The 23,180-nt window shown below is 41.3% G+C and overlaps 1 protein-coding gene across 7 annotated transcripts in view; it reads right to left on the bottom strand.

Annotated features, from left to right (window-relative positions):
* MAP3K1 (mitogen-activated protein kinase kinase kinase 1) overlaps nucleotides 1-19,974 on the bottom strand; it is a 58,957-nt gene extending 38,983 nt beyond the window's left edge. The window contains exon 1 of one of the 7 annotated variants that reach the window (XM_084503682.1): nucleotides 19,426-19,974. In XM_084503682.1, coding sequence (XP_084359808.1) covers nucleotides 19,426-19,952 — 527 coding nt within the window. In that variant the 5' untranslated portion in view covers nucleotides 19,953-19,974. Of the gene's footprint in view, nucleotides 1-12,331; nucleotides 12,376-15,339; nucleotides 15,360-15,594; nucleotides 15,651-16,472; nucleotides 16,602-18,608; nucleotides 18,919-19,425 lie in introns of those variants that run through there. The other 6 variants (XM_084503687.1, XM_084503686.1, XM_084503688.1 and 3 more) reach the window with 6 other exon arrangements.
* Nucleotides 19,975-23,180: the final 3,206 nt, after the last annotated feature.

Genomic DNA, 23,180 nt, shown 5'->3' with positions numbered 1-23,180 from the left:
TGGGCTTTGCTTTCCTTATTTTTCCTATTAATAATTTAAGAAGGTAGTTAGCTGCCCTAGGTAAAAGAGATTACATGTTCTTGATTACACATGACACTATCAGCATGAACACGCAAGAATACTGATAAAAAATCCCACTGTTTCATTGTTGAGACAAACTTATGCCAGAAAAGCCATTATATACAAATGCATTTAAACTACAAAAGAAAAGAAAACAGAACACCACTGTTCTCTCAATGTGGAGAACTACAGAGTTACATATTAGCAGTATATTAGCAGCAGTTTTACAGTCAGCATTTCCTAGCAATACATGTAATTTATCACCTTAGCTTTCCCTAAAACTTTTTCTCCTTTACGGGTAAAGGTGGATGGAGGATGGAGACAGAAATACTGCTTGAGATTAGGACATCTGATAATAAAACACTTTCAGAATTCGATGGATGCTTCACTCAACAGACCAAATTGGCAGATGGGGAATTTGGAACGACCTACTTCACCTTCTGGAGAGGGAAAATGAGACACTATGCAACTATGGTTTATGTTAAAACTCCAAAAGAAGCTGTGCATGCAAGAAGACATTTAGAAAACAAACAACAACAAAAACAGATCTGTCAGTGTATCACATGCATACAGCCCAAAACAGCAGATGCAGCAAGGCAAGCTTTATTTCATTAAGGCTTTTTCTATGGTAACTATACTATAGCAATAAATTCTTAGATACAAGGTCTGATTGATCCCCAGGTTGAGAAAAATATCAATTGAAAGTCGTACCTTAACTAACAGCTGTTAATCATCTTCTATCAAAATTAACTTTTCTGCACTTTTAAGGCACTTAAACCAATTTCCTTATAAGTGTTGAAGCTAAAACAGAAACACCATGTGTCTGCATCTTGGAACAGATTCTTAGGGATCTTCGCAGTTCTTCCTGCTCTAGGCATTGAAGTTAGTGACAAAGTGTAAGAAGTCTGTAATTTCCTGCTTTGCAAAAACTATCTAAACTATTAAGTCACCTTCTTAACATTTAATAGGCAGGCAGGAATAGATTAACATAGCTGGATGTTAATACTGTTTCATTATCACACTGAAAATGGTACCTCAGCTATGAAGGAAAGCTTACATCAGAATTAGAGATAAACAATAACATAAACCCAAACTCCTGAAGGCACGAATAACATAAGGCAATCCCTTCCCAAGGCCTGAACAGAGGAGAGTTAGACATTCATCCAGAAAGATGCATTTTATTCTCTCTGAAACGAATAAAAAGAACAAATACTTAAGTTTCAATACACTTGGGAAAGTTGTGTCTGACAACACATAGTACGAAGACAGAAATAGCTATTAGGGGAAGCTAAAGAAGGCTTCAGAAGGAATCCTTCCCTTGCAAAAGTGGGAAATGAAAAACCATTCTGCAGAAGTTAGCTGCATGTATTCAGTTACTCCTGACTAAGAAAAGCCCCTTCTCCCTTCTGTGTAACACATCAAATCTTTTTTACTAAGTTAATGGAAGGCAGAAATCTGTGAAACAGAGGTTATTTTCAAGTGCTGTCCTAATGCCTGAGCACATTTTTTGCAGCAGTTCCTACTCTATGGATCCTTAGATTAAAAACAAACAAACAACAACAACAAAAAAAAACAACAACCAACCAAAACAAAGCAGTTGGTTTGGACAATGCAGAAATACAGCTGTTTGTTTTAACAATTATAAGAAGGGAAATGTGTGTGACAAACAGTGTTACGTGACTTTTACACTGAACTGTTATGAATAGCATGGTATACAGCTGGCTCAATTTGAAGTACATAATAGTAAAGTTAATACAGAGGATCGGCACAGAAATGAGTTTTGCTATACCATATGATCTGTAGTATTCACTAGAAGATTTGCTTAAATAATAAAAAGCTTACTATGACAGACACATTAAGAACACAACAGGAAACATTAACTCGGAGATCAGTACTTTGTTTTCTTGCACCACAGTTCATGGTGAACTTTTCTTGCAGCAAGCCTTTGGTCCCCTTGTATTAAATCTGTGGCAATCTCAGTATCAACTAAAGAAACAGATGCACAAGCTAAGCTAAAAGAACAAGGCAAGTGTTATCTACAGTTTGTCTCAAGAGACTTCTACAGCAGTTTTTTTTTTTTTTTTTTTTTTTTAAAGCTCATCTAGGAGAAAGAAATTCAGACCTGTTTGGTCAGGGGGGAGAGGAGTTATTTTACTGTTCACAAAATGCAAATATTTATCTTATAAAGTTATCATCTTTACAAAAGAAACCTTGTGTCATTTGCATATAATGAATCTAGTTTGAAGAGGTAAATGAAAATATTACCTAATCCAGGAGTGTGAGTTATTAAGTAGCAAGTGGCAGCAGACTATTCCACTTGCTAACTACCACCATCAGGTACACAAGGCATTGCACACAGAGCAAATTACCTACAGTGATCCACAGAGCAGCGTACTGTTTTCTCTTCTATAAGCAAAACCCATAAGCAAAAAAAAAAAAAAGGTATTCACATCTACGTAACATCAACTTAAAAGCAACTTTCTCTGCGATGTAAAAGCTAGCCAATGTGTGAAAAAGTCGCTAACAAAAAATGACAATTACATGTTAAGCTAGTTAGCTTAATTCAGTAAACTAAAAAAAAAACCTCCAGATAACCATCTGTAGTTTTTCTTCCTTATGAAGGACAGTAGGATTCGAATGTATGAGAGCAAAAATTTAAAAATTTTCTAGATCTAACACCACAATGCGCAAATGCCACTAGTGTTTGGGGTGGTAGGGAGCAGCTGTCTTGTCTGCATCTTTTTCTAGCTTTGTATATTCAGCAATAAACATAATTAAAAGCGAAGATGATGTTCCACTGTATATCCCTTCATTGATTCAAAAAATTGTTATCATGAAGCAAGACTTCTAGTATAAAACATACTGACCACTTGCAATCAGACCAAAAGACATTAGAGCTATGCTGGTGTTAATGGTAGCCCCAGAAATCAATTAAGCAATTCTATCTAAACGAGCAAACAATTAACACTGAATCTGGAAAGAAAACACAGCAAGTTGTCTTCACATTTCTTAAGTTCCTTATAACTGTCACTTGTTCCATAGGGACGCATACCCAAGCTTGCTGGTAAACTTGTTCAGTAACAAGCAATAAAATAGGTTGAGATAGGAGACTGAAGCCCTCTTTTTCCAGGGAGTTCTCTTATAAAAAGTCCAAAAGCCTGATAATTTGCAGATTTTGACATTTCAGTTTTGGACGTTGCTAGAACAGAGCTCCTTATCTACTTCAAAACATAAAATTTACTAAGTGAGATACTCTTCTTGTACTACGGTTTTAGCAGGAATTTCTGAAACTAACACATGCATTCCTGCAGCAGATTTTTATTTCCATTTATTAACAGTTTCTCATGAAAAATTCTCTAGTAATTTTGAATACCATGATGTCCTAAAGCCAGAAAGAGTAAGTGCACCTGTGCTTCCAAGTGTCTTACTCTGGTTCCCAGAACGTCTCTAGTTAATTTTAACTTAACGGTCTAAGGGACATTAAACTAATAACAGCTGAATCTTTTATGTCTTTTAGAAGTCACGTTATCATTTCTTCCTGCAGTAACAAATTCTGGCACATTAATGTGCATTCAAAAAAGCCTTACCAGTTTTTGAATTGCTGAATGAAGCCACATAGTTTCTCTTCAAAAACAGGAGTTTAATGAAAAGCATCTCAAAAAAGTCATATATTCGGAGATGAGGAGAATTTTGGCATTATGCTTGGAAGATCATTAATCACTTCCAACTTCAACTTTTCAACAAAAAAATGAAAAGGAAATATGACAGTTACTTTGAAAAAAGCCTAGCTACTGGGAAAATGAGACTACAATGAATGAAAATCCAACTCTATATGAGAAAAATTAAACAAGGAGCACAAACTCACAGCAGTTCCATCTATTAAGGTGTAATATGAAAGCAAAACATTTTCATCAGTTGCTACTTGCTGTAAAAGAGAAAACTCTATACATCTCCTCCATTACTAAGGTGACAATTTACTGTTACATACATTATTTTCACTACATTTAACTCACTGTCCCCTTAAGTCAACAACTAATTTTTAACAATCAGTGGCAAACAGCCATAGCTGTTTTACTTTAGTGAAATGAAAATGAAGAACTGATTATCTGCAAGAAGACACACTCTTATTTGGAAAGATCAGGTTTTCATACCTGTCTTATAAGCCTTCCTCCAAAAATTTCATAGATATTTTATTCAGGAATAGCCGTAAGTAAAACACCTCACTAAATTGCTTGCTGTCCACCCTTTGACAATCTGTGAGGATTTAAAAATGGAACCCATATTGAGATCAGCATTACCCCAAAGAAGGATTTTATTTTAAGCAATGCATTAAAAGATAAGAAACAGGCAAGAAAGTCTCTCTTACACAACACCTCCAACACAGACATTTCAACAACACAGAAGACTACTGAAGTGGCTACTTATTAAATTGCCTTTAACAAATACCAACTAAAACCTGAAACTAATTTCTGTGCATCACCACTGAAAGGAAACAAAACACAGATGAAAAAAGTGTTGTAGCTACCGATATCCAAACAGTACTGAACTAGACTATAACATAGCTTCGCCATATTAATGTAGGGAACTGGAACTTAGAAAAAGAACAAAGCTAATGATGATTATTCCTCTCATTCAAATCGTGTATTAAAATTAGATCTGCTAACTTTAACTGAAAGACAAATGCATATCCTAAGGATGGACCACCGCCATAAAAGAGCCCTAAGGTCACTTGTCTTAACAACTTTCTAACCTTTTGTACATGATTATATAACCAGAATGAACCAGCACCGATACGCACAATATTCCACCCTACCTTTAAATAAGGTATCCGTCCTGTTGAATTAAATTGAGAGCCTAATATATGGTGAAACTTTATGGAAGACCTGCAACCCATGCTTCCCACTACCCCTTCTTTCACAGGTAGAAGAAGCCGAGTACCCATTACCAGAACAAGTACTTAGCACACACCTTCAAGAAAGCTGGACAGTGTTTCATGACTACTGTAGTTTGTACATTCACAGAAGTGGCACTCGAGGCTTTTGTAGCTCATTTCATTCTCTGTAAAGTACAGCTAGAGTTGTTCTGACTTCCCCAAAATTTCCTTGTTCAACGCAATCTCACCTGAACAGACAGCCTTCTAATGCCTTCAGTTAACAATACACCTGATTTTTACCAAATTTACCATTACCAAAAATATTTTTAAAATACTTATATAGGGTATGAGAAAGGTCAGGAAAAAGTCTTCTGAAACTGAGAAGATAATTTAATTATAGTAATATTATCAACACCTGAAATAATTTCTTAAATGAAATGTTAGTCTCCACCTTGTCATGTGAACATTCTAGATTCTTTCATGTTACCGAACTCCTACAAAACACGCTAGGCAAGGAGCTGCCAAACTCTGATGTGTACAACCAGTGGTGTTCATTATATTTCAAAAAGGCACAGGGTTTGAGAAAGAAGTACACTCCACTGGTAACAGTAACAATCATGGCAAAACCACTTATGAGCTCTCTTCCTTCAGAAATCTTTTCTCAAAGAGCAGTCTGAAGTACTATCAGCTAGTTTAATTTTGATGGAGCATAAGACAACTTAGCATTTTGTTTTAAAAAAAGTAAGAGTTGGAATGTTTGCCACAACATACACTGCATAACTTTAAAGTGAGGTTCAAACAGGTACTTAAAATTTTAGCTTTGGAGTCAGACAATTCAAATTTTTAACATGAAGAGTTAATTAACTGTTGAAACAGTGTGAAGCCTGGGGCTACATACCCCCAGTATGAAAGCTAGGGTTGTTCAGCCTGGAGAAGAGAAGGCTCCAGGGACACCTTACGGCAGCCTCACAGTACCTAAAGGAGGCCTACAAGAAAGCTGGGGTCTCTTTGTCAGGGAGTGGAGCGATAGGACAAGGGGGAATGGGTTTAAACTGAAAGAGGGTAGGTTTAGATTAGATTTTAGGAATAAGTTTTTTACGCAGAGGATGGTGAGGCCCTGGCACAGGCTGCCCAGAGAAGCTGTGGATGCCCCACCCCTTCAGGTGCTCAAGGCCAGGCTGGATGGGGCATTGGGCAATCTCTGGTGGCAGGTGTCCCTGCCCATGGCAGGGGGTTGGAATGGGGTGATCTTAAGGTCCCTTCCAACCCAAACTAGTCTATGATTCTATAAAACCCTCAGAGATATAATGCATATGTTCCCTCTCTGCCACTACAACTAATGTATGACATGGGGTGGGGAATGTGTATATATTGTATAATTTAAGTATATATGCATACACACAAATTAAGCACTACTGATGATCTCTTTCAGTCACATTTCTTTATCTCTACAAAAAGGACTGTGACTTGAAGCAGCAATACCTACTATAGCAACATAACACCCACAAAAATGTGGGAAAATAGAAGCACACCAGCTCTACAAAGGGGAAAATATCCCCCTCGTTTCTGAGGAAACCTCCTTCACTCAGAAGAAACCAATACCAACAACTGAATCTGAATGTTCTCCTAGAGGTGCCACTAAGACAGCTTTTACTCATCAGCTGTGCTGCAATGTATGAAAGGATAAAGAAGCAACAAATTAAACAGACGATTACCAAGCAGTCTGGCAAACTTGGCAGCTGTACTGGTTTATAGCCCCATTTCTGACCACCCTGCTGTGTTAGGACTCTTCTGATTGGACTTTCAACCTTAGAGTTAAAAACAGCTCATCTTGATATGACACAGTAATTTGTGCACGGCTCTTATTAAAAATTCATACCCCGATTTCACTTTTCCTACTTTGCTACAGAATGTAAGTTTTACCATGAAAGAAAAAGTGCAAAGAATCCATACCTTAGAACTCTGGAGGTTTACTGCATTAGGTTAATGGCATTCCCACGTATTAAGCAAGTACAAGAGGAATGTTGTCAAATCAATGCATAAATAGAAAGCATAGAAGTTTAACTACTGTCACTGAAACATTTGAAATATGTTGGTTTTAAAGTCACTGAAAAGCATGCTATTCTGGTGTAGATGTAAAAAAAGCATTTGCTTTAACACAGAGGTAAGTTCCTTATTAAGTTTTAGCAAAATATTCAAAGCTAAAACAAACATTTGTGATGACTTAAGATGGCTTAGACTCTTTTTACTTCTGACCATGAGGACTTGTATCACAATAACAGTCTCTCAGAAATGGGACAATAACTTAACTGAGAAAGCAGCAGTCTCATTTCTTTGAATAGGTGCATTAAGCGCTTTTCAAACCACTACAAAAATACACCACATATATAAGAAAGCAAAAATAAAAGCTAGTTTCCAGGAAATACTGATGGAACCTTAGCTGGGGAAGTGAGTCTGTGCATGAAACAAATCATGCCCTTGTGCCATGCTAATGGACTGTTTATGGAAATACTTTTCGGAACAGCTTAATCTTAGACCAGGTACTAGAACTGGCCTGGCTGTGAACTAGTCACTGAAGACCAGCATCCCTCACTGGATTAATTGCTACACTAAACTTACGGGCAATGGGCTGCAGAATCCATGACTACGGTCACTGCACCCCTCAAGTCCACTTGGATGTCAGAAGATGCAGCCTTTGAAATACAATTGGGCTGATTTCAGTCCAGATCATGCAGGAAAAATGAAGGATGTAACGTCAAACAATTCTATCCTGGAAAACCAAAGACATTGGCACAGTTGGTTTAAGTTACACTTCTAACAACAAATACTATGTGAACATTCAAATAAAGGACTCAAGCTGCATCTCTTTGACCTTTCCTGTCCACAGTGGTGAACGTGTTCTAAAGAGAGCCTTTCCACTTACTTGCGTAGCATGTCTGGGTTAAGCGTTAGCCAGAGAGCCACTCATCTACACAAAACCAGAAAAACTGCTGCACGGTTACAGAATAGCACTGTTCTCACAACTTCTACCAACCGCTCATTCACAACTTCTGAAATACTAACGTAGTTAAACTGAAAGAGTTAAACATTTTTACTCATGTAATTATAGATTATTTTAACAACTGCACAGAAGTATACAGTAACCCAACAAATCCTTATCAAAAATTGCCATAGTAAGAACTAGCTATACTGACCATTTCCCTCACGAGAGCCAGCTTTTTCCACTCCCAGTTATAAAAACATGCCATTTATTTGAACATGGAAAGGGAGTTAACAGTGCTAGACCCAGATTGCATCATTTCCCACTTCCTTTTAGGTATCAAAATGCAAACCTCACCACAATAAGGCTCAGAAATCCAATGAAGCAGACACTGGACCTTCAGGAGGGAAAGCATGATGTTGCTTCTTGCAAGCGAGCTTACAAGCAAAAAAGAACAAGTTCCATGTAATTGCTTTATTTTCTGAAACTGATTGTAAAGAAACATGAAGAAAGATTGGATAGACTGATTATTACTGACAAATGCTAAAAACCTTGGCTAATAATCCTAACTACAATGAGAAATTCAACTGTAATTATGCTTACCCACTTGATATTTGTGGTTTCAAGCAAGAAAAACTAGTTTTAAGCATTTCTTTAGGGCAAGATCCATAGGCCTGCTTTGTGCCTCCACCAAACCATAAATTTGTCATCACGTTGGCTGCACAAGAAAGCATTTTGAAATCTAGAGGCAATGGTATCTTCTCCCCACAAGATTTACTGGAATTATTTAGGTTAAAAAAAAAAAAAAAAAAGCATGTCACGCTTAAGGTACCAGCTCCTATATCACAAGCTATATACTCCCCACAGAGGGGAGACAAAGCACAGCTGGTCCCACTAGTATAACCTGTACAGCTCTTTTGCATAGATGGTTTCACAGATCTTAAAACGCAGCAGTTGCATAAATCGGGTCTTCATCTATTCTTGGCTTTGTTCCAAGCCAATTTACCTACTTACCAGTTGTGCAAATCAGGGAGATGTGTAGACATTTCAGCTTTAAGATCAGAGAAACTTGATTTGAGCTTTGTACAAATGGTAATAGAAGAATTAATTTGTACAGTGGTCTTTCCCTTATAAACTTGTATTGGAACAGAGTAGAATAATTTCCCATTAAGCAAAAAAAAAAAAAAAAAAGTAAATGAGTATTTTTTCAAAAACTGTAGGGCCTCTAACGCACAGCTATTTATAGTTTCACTGTTGTATCTTTTGAATCAGGGTTTTAAGTGTGGCAGAAACATAATTTTAAAGTTCTCAAATCGGCATATATCAAAACACTATCAGCACGATCTAGCAGAAGCAGCCTTACAGTAATAAATGCACCTAAATTTAAACACATTTGGTTGTAGAGATTCTGTTAAAGCATGGGGTCCTGCACTTTTTAACACATGCTGCGCTATGTGTTAGATCTTACACCCTTCATTCCACCAAGCTCTGCATGTGCTTTCCTCCCAAGTTTTCTTATTTCAGTCACCCTTTGAAATCTCTCCCAGCTTCTTTGCCATATATGCATGTGTCTCTGCGTGTACTCCCATCTCCCTCTCTGAAATTCAGTGGATTGGTGTTCTCTCTCTCTCTCTCTCTCTAAGCCTTCGCTTGATCTTCTCTAGCTCCCTTCCTCCACTTTCAGCTCCTCTCAGGACAACTGCTTCTCCTACTGCACCCTCTCCAACTAAATGCCTTCCAGTCCTCCAGCTTACTCATTTATCTACTTATTCTCTGTCTTTCAATTACCGGCTTCTCTTTTTCCAGACCCAGCCCCATGTTTTCTTCATGTTGGTATCCCGTCATCTAACGTGTTACCTCTTCTACTTCCTTTCATCTTCTTCCAGGTACACTTCTGTCCTCAAGCCTTTGGTTCCCTACTCTTGACAGCTGTTTTCTTGTCTGAATCACAAATTCAGTGCTTAAAGTTCTTCCATGAAAGCCCAGTCTATACGCAACAGTCACCTGAAGCATGACAGAAAGTCTGTCTTTTTCTGATAAGCACCCGTATCTTGTAAGGCCCATACCAAGCTTTTACACAGCTGAGGGCTACAAGATGCACAGCACTTACTGTGAGCACAGCAGTCTTTGTGCTAGCATAACCCCGCTGCCAGTAGCTTTGTGGGGCTGATGAGCGGAGAAGATTCATCCAGAACACTGCAAGAGTCACATGCCACTCCAAGGTGAACAGAGTGGTAATTTGGTTCTGATTTCCCTCTGAGTTGGGATCAGGCTTTGAATGAAACACAGATTAGCAAAGGCTAACTTACTTAGTGATACACATTGCTTTATCTCAGCCTGAGGCACCAACACCACAAATAGAAATACATGAAAATGGACACTTGCTTACAAAGAACAACAAGCTTATAAGGCACCACAATTGCATTGAGGCTTTACTAGAGATTCAATCACAAGATTAAAACCTGTGTTTTCCCCTAGGTCCCAGCTATTTATGGTTATTTAGCTCTCAATTGTTTCTACACTTGTGAGTAAAGGTAATGGAACTACTTATGAGTACAGACAAGTTGCAGCCTGGAAAGAAACTCGTTTTTTAAAATCGTTTGTTAAATCAAAAAAAGTCAAAGACAATTTGATGAAGTCCCTATGGAACTCAGTCTACATGGTAAAAGCTGACAGATTTCCTACTGGTTCCTCTTAGCAGTCCACATTGTGGGCTGAAAGGAAGCCAAAAACCTAAACTCTCTGGCTGCACTCTTCCTGGCAGACTAGATTCCCAGGGTCTTCAAGTGGCCTGCCCTGGCACTGAATAGCTATTCCCTTTTGCAGTACATTTTAAAATATAGGAATGCAATTCATACGTAGTTGATTTCAAAATACTGAAACCATTGTCCTTCTCCAACTGGCTTCATCGGGCACCCCCACTGCTGGTAGCAGAACTAAAATACTGCCACACACGCGTGATGCTGAGCAAGTCATAACAAGCAAACATTTCAGCATACTAATTTTCTGCAGAGGTATTGAGGGGAATTATACGCTTCAGCATATTTTCTGGGACAAGATGGCTTACCATTGTACCTGAACATGCAGGAACACATGCTCAAGAGGCTGAAGAAACATTAGTGCTGTTTCTCTTACAGTACGTACACAACAACTTTCTAAAGAGCTCGTCTATAGTTCAAAATTTTCCAATGTAAGTTACCAATTATACTTGGCAACTTCAAGACCAAATATAATTATACTCTAAATGAGTTCAGGAAGATGAACATTAAACAATTTAATTAGTTTACCATCTAAAATGGGGAAGAGTTTTGGGTAAAGTCAGTACCTTTCTGAGAAATGCTAGAGTCTTCCTAAAGGCTTGCGATGTTATGAGTAAAATTGCATCATATACAGTATCTCAGGAACAGTCAGGGAAAGGTACCACCACCAACAGTTGATGGTACAGAAAGTACTCGAATGAGATGGCATCAAGACCTTTCTCATGGACATCTCATCGGGCAGCTTTCAGCTCAAAGCCTTCCACTATATGTTTCCCCTTCAGAAGGCGACATCTAGCTTCAACTGTAGAGGTGAAACACGATTCATAGGATATGTTAGGAGTGCAGTCTGCAAGCGCTGATTTCATTTTTATCTCTAATAAAAAAAAAGCTTGATCTGAGAAATTCTTTTGGGCTGAAATAGCATGTGAAGTAATGCGTATCTCAGGTACAAGGAAGCAGTTTCTGTTTGTTTATTCTGCTGATCTGCTGCTTTTGAACCCTTCCTCCATGATTTCCATTTCCAGGAAAGTCACTTGACCCACCTGCCTTTGAAATACATGAGAAAGGAAAAAGCTTTATTTCTGTTATGAACTGAATCCTTCATTACCAACAATAAAGCTGAAATTACTGACAACACAGACACTTTTGAACGGACCTGAAGTCCTTTGGCTTCTGAAAAGGCAGCCAGATGATGGTGTTTCTAAGCAGGGGTAGAAGAGAGCGCTTCCTTAATGCCTGCTGATCCTCTCTTACTGGACCTGCTGTTCCCCCATCACTTTACAGAGCTCTGGTAGGGTCAGAGACAACAGAAAGGCAAGCTGACCTCCAACAGAAAGCAAAAGCAATGGCCAGGCACTACTCCAGTTCTAAATTGCCCTGTTTCGCCTGAACTAAACACTCTGCCAGTCCTTAATATTTCTTCTCCTTCAGCTTGCTGAAGATATCAGCGTATGTCAGTTTATAATACTTAATGCATCCCTACATGAAAGCACCTTCCAACTTTTAACAGATGGAAGGCTTCTTAGCTTAATCCGAAATGTTTCATTACTCAGTCCCTTCATGGGGATTGTCTGCCTGCCTTCCACAAAGGAGGCAGTTTCAGTGTCAGTCTGCGTAACAGTTTTCACAGGGAGAGAAACCATAAAACAGTCACCCAACCTTTTCCGAATCGGTTTGGCACAACGCATTCTCACAATGACAGCCCTGGAGATTATCTGCGCTGGTCTCTGCCTGAGATCCGCGTGGCCTACGGAGGGCCATACTGTGCTCTCCTACAGAAGGCGGGGAGGGAGATCCTTCCCCTCCCTCTTCCCGTAATGCTGATTTAAAACAAACAGCGAGCAACCTGCATTGCTCCACCACCTCTTCCCTTGCTATTCCTCCCTAGCACCTCTGGGAGGAATAAGAAACACACAGCTCTGACTCAGAACAAGTTTTTGCCAGGCCACCAAATGGGAACTGAGTTAACTTCAGGAAGACGTCTGAGGGCGCGAACAGGCCCACGTGGAGCAGGAGGTACCGGTGCAGGAGATTCCTGCCCTGCCCTTGGAGGCTGGAAGGAAAAGACAGCTCTGCCTGCCCAGCAGCCTGGGGCCACAGTTGCAGGGTAGGCATGGAAGAGTGGCTGCACTTTCCTCCGCAGCATGGACAAACTACTTTCCATAGCTTGTGAAGGAAACCCTTGCAGAAAGCACACCGCCCCTGCCCTCCCGACCGGCTGGGGCATCTGATGTGCCTGCAGAGCACAGGAAGCCTACTGTGCTGAAACGGTGATTACAAATAAATGCAGAACTTACAGCTTAAAAACAAAACCAACAACACAGCAAACAAAACAAAAAACCCATACAACAAAGTAATGTCTGTTCTGTATTTACGGAAGTGCTCATTTGCTGGAAATACAAGATGTTATTGAAATAACTTTTTGAAAACAAACTTCTGCATATTGATATTTACATTGGAGTTTTAAGAGGAACTCCATCCAGCCCCTCTGTTTAAAACCCAGCTGTTCACATTTCCATTTTGGGTTTGAAATTCCTCAGAATGAACTTTACACAACTCCACGAACCATCACATATGTTTTACTTTATGAACAAATCAGCAAAATTAATAAGCACTATGGATCCTTAATGTGGCAGATACTTCCCTTTTTTTTTTTTTTAAAGAACATACTAGCACTATTTCAGTGAGTTTCTGTACTAATCACAACTTCAATATTTTCGCAGATTAAGCAAACAAGTCTTTAGTCATAGGCTAGGCATCTGTACTGATATTTACTTTAGTGGAGAAAAAAAACAAACATTTCAGATGCATTTTAATGGAACATTTATCATTAGATAAGTAATCAGGATTGTAAAGTTAACCTACAACAAGAGGAAAAAATTGGAAGGAATATTAGTATGAGGAAAAAATTGGAAGGAATATTAGTATCATACCAAACAACTCAGCAGTCTACAAACATGACAAAATTAAAAAAAAAAAAAAATAGTGCAAGACATTGATAGACTGAAAGAACCGTCCCTGACTACAAATGAGTTTTCAAAGAACACATTTAGCAACCAGAAATTAAAGGACTCTGTCATGATTCAAAACAATTAGAATATTGTCTTAACCATGACAATAAACAAACACTTGCCTGCTAGAGTGTATTAATCTGACAAGGTCAGTAAACTCTACATGAACTGCAAATGGGAGGTCATTGCAAGATTCATCATACAACTCAGATATTTGCATTTCATGTGCCTCTTCAAATACAGGTAAATGTTACCCGTAGGTAGTCGGGAGACCTGATTACCTACCAACCTTTGAAGCTGCCTATTTACAGAATTACTAAAAACAAGTCTGCAGACATTTACTGGTAGTAGCAGGGGAGGTAACACTGAATTTGTTTAGAAAATAAATTTGTTTCTCAAATTAGTATTTTCACACATTAGATTTTTTTTCTTCAACAGTATCCGAGAGGAACAATTCTGAAGATACAAGCATAGTGGTCACTAGGATATACAGAAAAGCCCTCAGGATGTAAGAGTGTTATTTGACAGAAATAACTAGTGAAATGCAATACGTGTTTGTGGGTTAAAACAAGGAGTATTAGTTGCACACCTCTGAGGGTTAACTAACAGCTCACAAAGTGACCTGATCATCACTGCTGACAACTGAGCAAAAGCTCATTTCTGTTTGCTCAAAAGCAAGATGACAGGATGCTCTGAAAAAGAAAAAGAGCACAGAAAACAAGACATCAGATGTGGTTAGATGTCAGTGTGGACTAGCAGACACAATCCATTTCTCCAGTGTTTCACTCCCATCTTCCACAGTGACCCTGGATAAAGTGGTTAATTATCAACAGCAATGTGTCAGCAATAAATGATATGCAATGTATCGATGAGAACCACTATGGAAGGACATAAGTCCCCTGGTGTAATAAGTACATTAGTGGCTATTCCATTACAACCCAGAATATTAGGACAAGGGAGATGAGAACATGCAGGACTATGTAAGATTTCCATCAATGACACAAATAATTTACACTTAAGGGATACAAAAGAAATATACTGAGAAAGTGTGAAACTGAGGTTGTGACTTCAATTCCCATCTCATCTCATAGCAGAGAAACAGGAATACTCAATGACATTCTAACATTACAGAAAAAGAAGCAGAACTCTTTTTGCAAACACCTTCAAGTCCATCGCCATTGGACACAAAGCACTATCAACAAATTAGGAAGTATTTCTGAGCAAAATTAAGGGGGGGAGTGAGGGATCATTACTGTTGTATTAATACATTTCAAAAGCCATGTCAGTCTCCAGGCAGAAGGTAAACAATTCCCAATTTCAGATGATTTTTAAGCATCAAGTCAAGAGAGCTGTTCCCCCCACCCCCCCGACAATTTTCAGTCAAGATCTGACAAAAATCAATCTTCAAAAAAATCCCTGAACCACAAACAAAAAACTCCATGCAAACAATCCCTCCCACATCCCCTCAAAAAAAAACACAAAAAAACAACACCCCCCCCCCTCATTTATATTACAGGGTAAAAAGAAAAAATCAAGAAGATTCACCACTGAGCAGGATTCTCAAGTTCTGCATGGTGGTCAAGCAGGAACTAGTAAGCTTTTTGGAGGCAGCATGGTAAAGATAAAAAGGGAGGGAAGCAACAGAAAGCCACATACCATTTAACAAGATTCGCCTAGTCACCCAGAGACAAGTAACGAAGCCCTCCTCTTACAGGGTTTCTGTCCACTTTGTCTCAAGCAAAAGAATGAGCTGTAATTCTAGAGTTTTAAGTGAGAGCAGAGCAGATAGACAGTAAAACAAGACGACCCTGGGGTTTTCACTGAGCTCTCCGAGAACACCGAGACTAGCATTAGAAACTCCAGAGCTCACGACAGATCCGTTCTCTTATCACAGCCACTGCTAAGAACTACCTCTGAAAGCTTGTTTGAAGAACAATTACGTGGCAGCGCATAATTTCTATTTTAAGCAAACTGGAGCCAAGTTTCGCGAATACTGGAAGCCAGCAAAAGCCAACAGCGGCATTCCCACAGTCACCCCACCCCTAGCTGCTTGCTTCCACTCCCACCTCATCCTCTCACGCACCAGGATAAACTCTTGCACAGCTGCACCATTACCTTTACTCTGACTTCAAACAATAACAAACGCATCAGCGCTCCAGAAGATCTTCTGAGGTTCAAATCTATCTACAGAAGGACAAACTGATCATCAAAGATGTGTTGTAATTGACAGAACATCTCGCAGCTTTGGGAAAGGCCTGGTTCCGCATGTCTGCCCCCAGGTATCCATCTCAGTAACAGCACCTAGACTTCCCTCAGTGACAGTGAAGACTGGATCTTTAGTATCACTAAATCCAACCAGACAGAAAGCTCCAGATTAGTTAGTTACAATCTATTTACTTTGCATAGGAACAAAGAAACTGCCATAGCAGATCAAGCCATTTAAGCAGAACCCTACCACTTGCAATAACTAAGAGTGATAAAAATCAGACATGGGAGAGGGTGACCCTCTTCCAAAAATACTTTCGAGCCACAGAGCACTGAAGAGGTAGGAAGTGGAATTTCTCTCACAGGAGGATTCAGCTTAAATTGGAAGCAGAAAATGTGGTGGCTTATTTAAGCAGCCAGTGAAAAATATCAAGAGTTATGAAAAGCAATAAAACACGCGATTATATTTTACATTAGCTGAAAATAGCTACAGTAAATAGGCTATATATTTTACAATAAGTACGATCTGACAACGGGAGCCAAGACAAGTATCATTTCAGTGGAAAGAAAAAGAAAAATCAAACCTTCACTAGGCTGTGCTCTGACGGAACTTGTTCACCCTGTTCCCACCTCGCTGCCCAAACCAGTGCTCTGTTAATGCATTCGTGCACTCCTTTAAAGGTGCTACAATTTGTAACCAAACCCCAGACGAGCAAGCTTTTACCAGTACTCCTGTACTTGTTGTCGAAACTTTGCTTTCACTGTGTTCTTACTGTCTCTAGCAGGCGTCAAACAGGAATTGCAGATAATACAGCATAAATATCTACACAGGTTTTCTTGCAGCTGAACCCACAAGCTTGCTGTATCTAGCACATACATTCTGAAATTGGAACACTAAATTTTCATGCAAGTCACACAGTGCATGGTTACTGTATAAAGAGAAGACAAATCACAGCATTTCCTGCTTTTTGTTTCTATAAAAATGAGGTTATGGCAGCATAACCAACACTGCACCCAGGAATGCAGTAAGTTACCTACACCAATTTTAGACAAAAATAAACATCACTTGAACTGTCTGAACATTTTAAAAGAACATCGTTAAGATCACACAGGAGGAGGTGCATTTTGCCTTCATGGATTTCCCCCCAAATCAGAAGTTACAGCTTAAGTTACAAGAAATCTTAGTACAGTTACCACTGAACTCATTGTTAGGACCTATTTATATAAATCAAATCATTACACTGCCATGGAATAAAAGGTTCTAATGTTTTACGTGGAAGCTGCATTTCCTAGTAAAATAACTCCCTTCTCCTCCTACAGTGGTATAAAGAGATAGCTTACAATGTCACAGCTTTTAGTGAAAATGTGATCTGCTCTTGTGACAAACAGAGCGCTTGAGAGACTGAAGAAAAGGGGTAATATTTACATTTATGACTTAACAGCAGAGTCAGTTTCCCTTTTCAGCTTCATTCTAAGGCTCATGCAGGTCTTCCCGCACAAACAGAAAATCTATTTAGAAAGTAAGTGACTGTAATACCAAAAAGACTGACAAGGGGACTTTGGAGCAAGTACAGTATCTTTTAACGAGCAGTAGATCCTTATGGGAGAGGATAACTGCTCTATTTAAAACCAGAACAGAAAACCTCCACACATTATTTTGATCACGTCCTTCAGCTTGCCTCTTAATAAGTGTCTGGGTAACAACTGCATGTACTGACTTATTTAACGTGTAATATGCTAACTGCATACTCACATAACTCACAAACAAATAACCCCCTCCTTTGGCTAGAACAAGTTAATGAAATCACAACAAGGGCAGAGACGTTTTAAATTCTTGATATAGCCTGACAAAGTAGTACTTATCTAACATCTGTTTACTAGTAACAGGACATACAGAATTACTGAGATATTCCTTAAATCCTTGTGTAGAGTATTTCTGAAGGACACTTACAATTAACGCTGCCATGTATTTTCAACCATACTCATGATAAATTCAAAATAGGCCATCTCTGAAGAGACATATAAATAAATAAGAGACAAGCAGTTGCCATTTACCATCTTCTGTGATTTGTGAACATTCCTAGTCAAACGTGAGAGAGCATTTGGGTGGGGGAGAAGGGTTATAACTTGCATGCACACTCAAAACACTAACTTGTCCAAATGTAGGTACTTTAAAGTAAGCAAAATTGTCCATGCGAAAGGAAAAATTCCACAGCTGCTCTGTCATTGCTGCCCTGGGACTGACTAGCAAGGATGGAGTCAATATTCCTGCACTGATGTGACATACATTGACCTTCCCGAATCTCTAATATTCAGCCTAACTCCCTCTTAATATTGCCATAAAACAACAATTTGTATTACAAGATACAGTTCATTATACCTTCATGACTTGACAGAGGAAAAGATGGTGCTAAAGAGTCAGAATTAAGTTACTTGCTAAAATCCGTACGTGATTTTTTACCTTCCTGAAACACTTCAGATTTCCACTAATCTTTCTATAACTGCAGAGGGACTTCTTATCTGCTAGGACCCCACCACATCAAGTATTTTCTCACTGCCCTAGGCGCTGACCAAAATTCATCCGAATAGCTCAGAATTCATACAAACAAGACGTTGGTCTAGAAGACAGCTCTTACTACAGCTTTTCCCACGCAAGTTAACCTTTCAAATATATCCTTAAGGTTTAACCGGCATAAGACACAGCCATAAAGAACACACACCATCTGTTAAACCGGGGAGCGCACTTCTTACGAGGTTTGAATAACGAGCCAAGCAGTAAGGCCTCTCATTAGAACAGGTCTCTTGATGCTCACCCTGAGTCCTTAAGCCACCCAGCGCCTTAGGAGGCACCCGTAAGGAACCACCAGCCCCACACCATCGGCCTCACACCCTCACCGAGCTGGCGAGGGCACATGGCAGGCACCTCAGGGCTCGGGGCTGGTGGCGACCAGCAGGCGAAGGCAACGGCATGAAGGCAGTGCCCAGGCTGCGCTGCGAAGCCGCTTCGCTAATTACCGCTTCGCTAATTATCGCTTCGCTGTTACCACGTCGTTTCGCTCCGAAATAAGCGCGGACGGGGCAGTGCGGTGGGATTTCCCCTCTCTATGGCTAAGCCTCAAGAAAAAAAAAAAAAAAAAAAAAAACCAACAAAATGAGTCCGGCAGTATCGCGAGGCCGCGAACCGGCCTCAAGACCTTCCAGAAGTCCCTTTAAAAAAAAAAAAAAAGGAATAAAAAAGGAAAAAAAAAAAAAAAAAAAGGGGGGGGGAAAGGAGCAGCAGCGCTGCGCAGCCAGCTGCCGGGCAAGCCGCGGGGCACCGGGCGCTGACAGCTGCGGGGGCACTGCCTCACAGCCTCCCTCCTCGCAGCCTTCCTCGCAGCCTCCTCTTCCTCGCAGCCTGCCTCCTCTCCCTCCCAACCCTCCCGCCCCGCACCTCCGCGTCCCACAGCCTCTCCCCCCCCCTCCCCACACACACACACACACACAGCCCCCCCCGTCCCCGCTGCCGTCCCCGTCCCGCCGCCGCTGTCACCTCACCTCGCGGCGAGGGGAGGCTCCATCGCCGCCCTCCTCCTCCTCCTCTCGGCGGCCGGCGGCTCGCTGGGCTCGCTGGGCTCGGCGCAGCGGCTGGGGGAGGCGGCCGGGCTGGCGGGGCCGGAGCGCGGCCCGGGCAGGTAGTGCAGCAGCAGCGCCTCGGGGGGCTCCGGCGAGGAGGAGGAGGGCGAGGAGGAGGAAGAGGAGGAGGAGGAGGGCGAGGAGGAGGAGGCGGCGGGGAAGAGGGGCGCCTCGGGCAGCCGGTCGAGCTCCACGCTCCGCACTTTGCGCAGCTGCTTCCGCCGCCAGTCGGAGCGCTGCTCCCGGCCGCCGCCCGCCTCACGCAGGGGCCCGCCGCTGGTGCTGGTGCTGCTGCTGCTGCTGCTGCTGGCGGCCGCGCTCCCCCCCGCTGCCCCGCCGCCCTTCGGGCTCCCGCAGGAGGAGGAGGAGGAGGAGGAGGAGGCGGCGGCGGCGGCCGCTTCGGCGGACAGTCCCGACGGCGAGGCGCGAGTGCCCGCCGCCGCCGCCATTTTCTCTGGCGGGTCACATCGGGCTCACGGGGAGCGGGACGGGGCGGGGGGGGGAAGGGGGGGGGCAACGCTCCCCTCACGCTGCGCAAACGGCGCTGTCTGCGCAAACGGCGTAGCGGGGAGCGGGCGCCGATTGGCCCCCAGGGGGCGGGGCGGCCGGCGGTAGGTGTGGGGTGGGGTGGGGTGGGGGGCGGGGCCTCGCGTGGCTCCGCCCCGCCCGCCCCCGCGCAGGTGTGGGCCGTTGGCGGGGCGCGCCCCGTGAGGGGAGGTGGGGGGGAGGGGCGGGTACCTGCTGCCGGCCATGAGCCCTCATGGGCTGCTGCCTTTCCCCGCAGCCACAGACAGGGTGGTTGTGCCCTCAGCACCACTTGAACCACGCTTCTTTAGAGTATCTCACGCATACTGCGCAGAATTTGCTGTGTGTCCCCCCAGTACAGCTGGGACGAGACGTTGCTCCTAACAGAAGCACAATCTGCCTTAGCGTACACGGTCAGATGCTGACCCAAACATAGCGTCCTCTCTGGAGGTTGCCACAAGCATAGTACAAGAGTTATTTACCTCTAAACACGCAAGACAAAACACCCAAGGAGAGTGTTTCAAATGCTGCTCTGTGTAATTACAGATCAATATCAGCATGATCGTGGCCTCAAGGTCATGCTGAGTGGATCACTTGGATGGTCTGTCAAGATGCCACGCTGCAACTGTCCTTACCGAAGTTTTCCCAGTGAAAGATGCTGTGCAAAAGTCAGCTGCATTCATTGTCATCTTGTAAATAAGGCACCTCTGGGATAAACGGGTAGTCTAAATATCCTCCTGTAATGTGCAGCTCAGGGTTGTGCAGTTAAAGGAAGAGTCATTCTGAATTTCAGAAATATAGTATTTGATAGCTTCCTTGTTTAGAGCCTAAACTATGGGTAAATTAGGGACGGTTTTCTGCAGGATTCCTAAAGCAGGCCTTATTGTCACAGTCAGTATGTTAGTAAGTGTGGGAAGAGCAGAGAAAAGTATTTGTTTTGTAGAAGCAGGAGGTGATTAGTTGCATGCAAATTCTGAGGCAGATGGTTGAAATGAACTCAAATTATTACCAGTTGTTGGCAGTGTAACCTGCATGTGCAGTAGTTTTCAACAGGAATAAAACAACAGTGCACAATTATACCTTTTTTGTATATTCCTCTGTGCTGTAAAATCACATTCACAGAAAAATAAACATACTGCATTTTTGAAGTATTCTGAAAAGAAGTAAAACAACTTTACAAATGTACTAAATGCAGGTCACATGGAGAATAGCAGCTTTGAATAGCAATCACTTGGTTAGAAAGGGATAGAGAGAAGAACAAAAGAGCAAATCTCTTATAAAACTAGATCTGGGAGATCCTTTGGTCTAACAGAATCACAGGGCACAGCTCTCCCAGGTGCCAAGGCTCCAAGAAAGCCTACAGGAGAAGGAAACACAGGAAATTTGAGGCAAAACGTCGGAGTGGACTTGGGTACTGAGGAATGTGCATGTGCACTGAGATGAAATGGTTTCTGGAAAGCAGCTTAGAAAAACAGGACAAAACATGAAATCCAGGGGTACTGTGAGGCACCTGCATGCCGACAGATGCAGTCACCATTCCTCCTAAGACATGGCTTTGCCATTTGAATAAGGCCTGCACTAGCAAGGTTTTGAGTTACTTTCTGGGGATAGCAAAAAGCAATCTAGCAGCTAGTTAAATAGCAAACCTTACTATTTATGTATTGATACAAGGCATGCCTTATAAGGTCTGTTTATCCCCTGATTTTTGACTAAAATCCAACTAATAAATTACGTTTGGCTCTGATACTTATATTCATCCCATTGTTTCAGATGGATGTCTCTCCACTCTGCCTTGATTAGGGGAACACAGTGGCAAATGAGAAGACATCTCCCATGCCTCACTCCAGAATGCTAGATAATGTTATGCCTGTATGCAACATGGATTTATGTACAATAGAGAGATACTGTGTGGCAGGTGCTCTGTTAGAAGTACTAAATTTTGAAATCATTAATTGAATATTCAGAGGTCTGTGTTTTCCTGTGATCTGCTCTAAATTATTATTATTATTATTATTTTGCATTTATTGAAGGAGTTGACCTGATTGTAGAAAATAAAACAAAACAACAAAAAAAAACAAACCACCATAAAACTTACTGAGGAACCCAGAAAGATATTGAGTTACCTCTTGCACATATTCTTTCTCAGTCTGTCACAGTGCTGAGTTCCAAGGTTCCAATTTAGAATACAGTTGTGGAGGGTAATATGAGACTTTTAGCAGTTTCCAGTGGGCCAATTTCCCCTAAGTCATAAGTAGCGGCACTCAGGGTTTGTTATGAAACAGAAGCCTTTGGCCTCAAATTAGCATCGTGCAACATTTGGAACATCAACCGTTGTACACAAAGAAAGTTCTGTTTGGGAACACACTAAGTTTTTGCAAGCCAAGGAGTTTCCTTGTTGCATAAAACCTGTAACAGTGTCATGAATAACCAACAATTTTCAACACGCTACAGATAGGAATCTGCCATGCCTCTGAATACATAAAGTAGGCATCATCATCCACAAACAGAATAAATATGAGAGATAACACAGTCCATAGCTTCTGGTCTTGACTAAACATGCAGAAAGTGCTAATACTGTATACAGACTAGATTCTCCCTGCCTTATTCTTCTGTGGAGAAATACTTATCCCCACCTTGATCTTCCATTCATTCTTTCCATTGTGAGAAAGGGAAAGCAGAACTGCTCCTGAGCCATAATCCTTTCCTGTTTATTCCTCTGTGTAATGGAGAAGTCAAGCAACTAAATGAGGACATAGAGCCTGAGGTCCTTTTCATTCGTGTTTCCACAGACCTGCTGAGAATATGCTGGCATCTCTCTTGCCTTTAGAAATGCTTTGCCATCTTGCTGATGCTCACTTCCTAATGTAACAGGTGTGCCTTTTAGAAGCTATTCCACTTAAGAAAATCAGGATGCTATATCACTTTTCAAGAGAGAGAAAGCCAGGGAGAAACAGGATCTGTTACAGGGATGTTTCTGGCTTCATTTTAGATGCTGGGAATGTCTAGTCTTACTGTTACTTATTTTTCTCTTCAGTTTACCTATCGATTTCAGCATTGATTTCTATGCAAAATGCATTTAAAGGTTTCTTCCCTCACATTTCCATTCACACACAACTGAACTGTTAAAAATAGTTTGGGTCCACAAGACATGA

Source organism: Aythya ferina, assembly GCF_964211825.1.
Source record: "Aythya ferina genome assembly, chromosome: Z".
Classification (NCBI taxonomy): Eukaryota; Metazoa; Chordata; class Aves; order Anseriformes; family Anatidae; genus Aythya; species Aythya ferina.
Note: the sequence above shows the minus strand (reverse complement) of the source record. Positions and strands in the feature narration are given on the sequence as shown.